This window comes from Camelina sativa, chromosome 4 (genome assembly GCF_000633955.1).
Source record: "Camelina sativa cultivar DH55 chromosome 4, Cs, whole genome shotgun sequence".
Taxonomy (NCBI): domain Eukaryota; kingdom Viridiplantae; phylum Streptophyta; class Magnoliopsida; order Brassicales; family Brassicaceae; genus Camelina; species Camelina sativa.
Window position 1 is genome coordinate 21028413 of NC_025688.1, and position 4355 is coordinate 21032767.

Genomic DNA, 4355 nt, shown 5'->3' on the forward strand with positions numbered 1-4355 from the left:
GGGGGGGGGGGGGGAGCTTTAAAAAGACCCACAAGATTTCTGCCGTAGACGAAAAGTGACAAAAGTGTTTGACCTATAAGTTTTATTTTTTGTGTTGTCTCTTCTTCCGTGATACAAGTTTCACAACTACTTGTCTTCTCAACAAGTTACTCTCACAATTCTACATCACCATAAATTGTCTCTCTTAAATACCTTGATAGTGTATTTGTTTTCTTGTTAGACATAATATAGTAAGTGTATTTGATTACGTTTTCTTAATTAAAACACTCAGAATAGTTGGGAGTTTACATTAGTTTGCTTTCATAAATGTGATGTTGTGTAGAATCATTTTCATATGTGATATGTGTGTTGCATACCTTTAATCTTATTATTATTATCATATCTGTAATTAGCCCAAACAATGTATCCACTCCATCAATCTTATTTTTTAATTTTATTTTATTCTTTTCTTGCCTAAAAGAAGAATAATAATATAGAAATAAAAATTCGAAATTCAAACTGACACGAGCTCACACATCCACTAGTGCAACTGCTCTGTACATATAAATTACTAAACAAATCTTTTTATATNAAAAAAAAAAAAAAAAAAAAAAAAAAAAAAAAGATAAAAGCAAAGCAGCACAAATACACATTTTTACTCTTCCCACAAAAGAAAAAAATAAAAAAAGAGAAGCCTTATTGTCATATTTGCAGAGAAAGCTACTTCACTCCTTTCTCTTCCCTTCGTCTCTCCGTCTCCCCTCATCCCTACATTTTTCTTTCCATTCCCACTTGAAACCGTTTCTGTTGCTTGCTTTTAGAGCATATTCGAATTTGTTCTTCTGATTTTTCCTATTCCCCCCCCCTCCTTCCCCTTTGATGGCTGCGGCAGAATCTGGAACTGATCGGAACAGCTTTGCTTTTGGATTTGGATTTGGATTTGGATTTTTCCCGTGAATGAATCTGTTTGTTTCTCTGCTGTCTATGTGTTATTGTTGTTGTTATGGGGAAGAATACTGACGAAGAGCAGAATCTTCCTGTGAGCGACGGAGCTGCTACGGCTAGGAATAATAACGGAGGAGGAATAAACTCATGTTGTTGCTGCTGCGTTCGGATCTCTAGATACTTTAGTCTCAGATGCGTTTTGATTCTTGCTTTCTCCGCTGCTGTGTTTCTCTCCGCCTTGTTTTGGTTACCTCCATTCCTCGGTTTAGCAGATCGAGGTGATCTAGATCTCGATCCACGGTTTAAAGGTATTAATAATCCTCGATTCTTTTTCAATAACATGATTCCGTAGAGGCTCTCGCTAATCTAGCTTGATGTGATTTGTGGTTTCAGATCTAGGGTTTCTGATTCGTTGTGGTTGATTTTTTTTTTTTTTTTAATTTCTGGAATTCACATGGGGAAATATTGTAGTAGCGCAGAAACTAATTCAATGAGCTGTCACAAAGCTTAGAATAATAAACCTCTGCTTAATATTTTTAATGGATTTGCTTTCAATTCTTTTGAGGAAGATGATGTAGGACTTTCAATTGACTTGGACTTAGAAAAACTGCTATTTTAAGCCTTTCTTTATATCAATTCTGATGTAAAAAACTGTGAATTTCAATTTCGATGTGTATTTTTTTTTTTTTTTTTAAGTACATGAACACCATATTTAGTCTTTTAAGCACCTTTATTGATTCAAGACTACCTGAAAGGTAACGTTTCTAAATATGTTTCGGAATGTTTGTATTCAACTTTAGCTTGCTTTAGCATGAATTTGTATTTCTTTTATGCAAGTGATCTGTTTTCTAATTATGCTTAGTAAAGTTCACCAAAATCTTTTTTTTTCTTCATTACTCGTTTTGTTACATATACATAAATATTCTCTCAAAGCTGGTTGGTAGAATCGATTAAGGAACTTGGACTAGTTGGTGCATAGTTTTGTGTGTGAGGTAGCTGTGGTTTCCAGTGATTCTGATTTGGTTTCGAAATCTAATCTTGTTGCTGCCACTTGATTGGGCTGCCAAGGATGTTTTTGCTTATATTATGGAAATTGTTTCATGATGGAGCAATAATGTCGCTTTTTGGTGTTTGTTTCTTTTGCAGATCACCGAATAGTGGCGAGTTTTGATGTTGGAAAACCAGTTTCGTTCATGGAAGACAATTTGTTGCAGCTTGAGAACGATATCACCGATGAAATAAGCTTTCCCATGACCAAAGTAACTACTCACCATCCTTATCTCACTTTGCTATGGATTTCATAATTTCCATGTTGATCATTCTGTAACTTACTGTTTACTTTCTTTGACCCAGGTTGTGGTATTAGCACTTGAACGCTTGGGCGATCTTAACAGAACAATGGTTATTTTTGCCATTGATCCTGAGAAGGAGCATTCTAAGATACCTGCTGAAATTGAGAGTCTGATCAAGGCAGCTTTTGAAACTCTTGTTCAAAAGCAGTTGTCTTTCCGCCTGACTGAATCCTTGTTTGGGGAACCATTCTTTTTTGAAGTGCTAAAATTCCCTGGAGGTATCACTGTGATCCCTCCCCAGCCTATATTTCCCCTGCAGAAGGCGCAACTTCTCTTCAACTTCACATTGAACTTTTCGATTTACCAAATTCAAACAAACTTTGAGGAACTCACTAGCCAGCTGAAGAAGGGTATTAATCTGGCTCCCTATGAGGTATGACAGTTCTAATTCACAAGATCAAGATCTGTCTTATTGCTAATGAATTGGAAATCTTAAAATCCATCCTCTCCTGTTAAATTGCAGAACTTGTACATAACTTTGTCAAATTCCAGAGGTTCAACAGTAGCGCCGCCTACAATAGTTCATTCCTCTGTTCTGCTCACATTTGGTTCTTCTTCGAGGTTGAAGCAACTTGCTCAAACAATCACTGGCTCCCATTCCAAAAATCTGGGCCTAAACCACACCGTATTTGGTAAAGTTAAGCAAGTCCGTCTTTCCTCGATCTTACCACACTCACCCGCCAGATCATCATCCCCTTCCCCTTCTCCACAGCCTGAAACCCACGAACACCACCACCATCATCCTCATCCCCATCATCATCATTACCACCATCATGAACTTGCTCCAGAACCTTCACCATCACCTCCGACTAAAGGCCTTGCACCTGCATCAGCACCAACCAAACACAAACACTCACCTTTACCCCCGGGAAAGCCGCCTTGCCCTTATGAGCAGAGGAGACCAAAAGGAAACAATGCTCTGAACCATCATACTGCACCACCAACGCCTGCACCACACCGGTCTCAGCCACAGCAACACCCACACCCACCAGCACCAAACCCTACCCCGCCACGTCATCATGTCATCCCAGTATCTAGTCCACTTCCCCACGTTGTATTTACTCATATCCCACCTCCATCAAAAAGCAGCCCAGAATCAGAACCAACCAGAGAACAAACTCTCTCACCTGCTCCAACTCCATGTAAGTCCTTTCTCTGTTCTCAATATCTGCATCCATGGATTTGTTGTTGATTCTATTCAACTAAAAACATCTCAAAAATCTGAAACAGCTTCGGCGAGCATTGGTCCAACCTTCAAAAAGGCATCATCGCTCCTTGTAGTAGTAGCCGTTGTTATCATCTGTCTGTAAAATAAAAACAAAAAAAAAAAAACGCCGGAAGAAGCTGCTTTTAACGATCAAGCTGTAAAAAGTAGCAGCAGTTCAGAAAAGCACAACTCCTCCGGTCACAACATCAATCAAGGTAATTGTATAAAGGAACAACACAAGGGAAAGAAAAAAAAAATGTATGTATGAAAAATGAAGAGAGGTTTTTTGTAAAAGAGAGATGTTGAGGTTTGCAACACAAAAGTGTGTCTTGCACCTTACATCCGAGAAGTAAAATAACATAATATATATAAAAAACATTTATGTTTTTAATTTGTATATAGAGTAATCTTGTTTCATGAAGAAGCATATTATATGTCCACAAGACTTTTTTTGCCTTTTCTTGTTCCCTGTCCAAAATAGAATCGCTAGGTTTCTATCGTCGTAGCTTGTAAGGATTCTTTAGTTCTCTTAGAGCATCATCCAATTAACGTCTTTAAAGAGTTCAGATTCTGCTAAAACTGAATCTCCTATGATTGACAAACAACAGTTGCATTATTTAGTAACAAAACAGAGTTTTATCTCAATAGAAACAGAGTTTTGTCTATTATTGGCAAATTTCATTATGGTTTTCTCTCCTACGAAAGCGGGAAATTTCAGAATCGTAGATAAGAAGAACAAACATTTATAGCAATTTAGGAGGAAAGATAATCAAAGAAAGAGAAAAAAAAAACCTAATTTTGTAATAAAAAAATAAGGAGAAAGAAGTCTGGGAAGGGGAGTCCCAGAAAAAAAAAAAAAAAAAAAAAAAAAA

At 37.2% G+C, this 4355-nt stretch overlaps 1 protein-coding gene across 1 annotated transcript; it reads left to right on the forward strand.

Moving 5' to 3' along the window:
- LOC104781555 lies at nt 632–3910 on the forward strand. Its single transcript, XM_010506263.2, has 5 exons — nt 632–1232; nt 2071–2183; nt 2278–2649; nt 2740–3418; nt 3507–3910. The coding sequence occupies exons 1-5, from the start codon at nt 983–985 to the stop codon at nt 3584–3586; spliced, it is 1494 nt and encodes a 497-aa protein (XP_010504565.1). The 5' UTR covers nt 632–982; the 3' UTR covers nt 3587–3910.

Excerpts from the sequence above, each read along its gene's own strand:
- LOC104781555 (XM_010506263.2), top strand. The coding sequence starts at position 983 with ATGGGGAAGAATACTGACGAAGAGCAGAATCTTCCTGTGAGCGACGGA. Across the intron at positions 1,233-2,070 it reads TCTCGATCCACGGTTTAAAG|ATCACCGAATAGTGGCGAGT; the intron begins GTATTAATAATC and ends TTTCTTTTGCAG. Across the intron at positions 2,650-2,739 it reads TTAATCTGGCTCCCTATGAG|AACTTGTACATAACTTTGTC; the intron begins GTATGACAGTTC and ends GTTAAATTGCAG.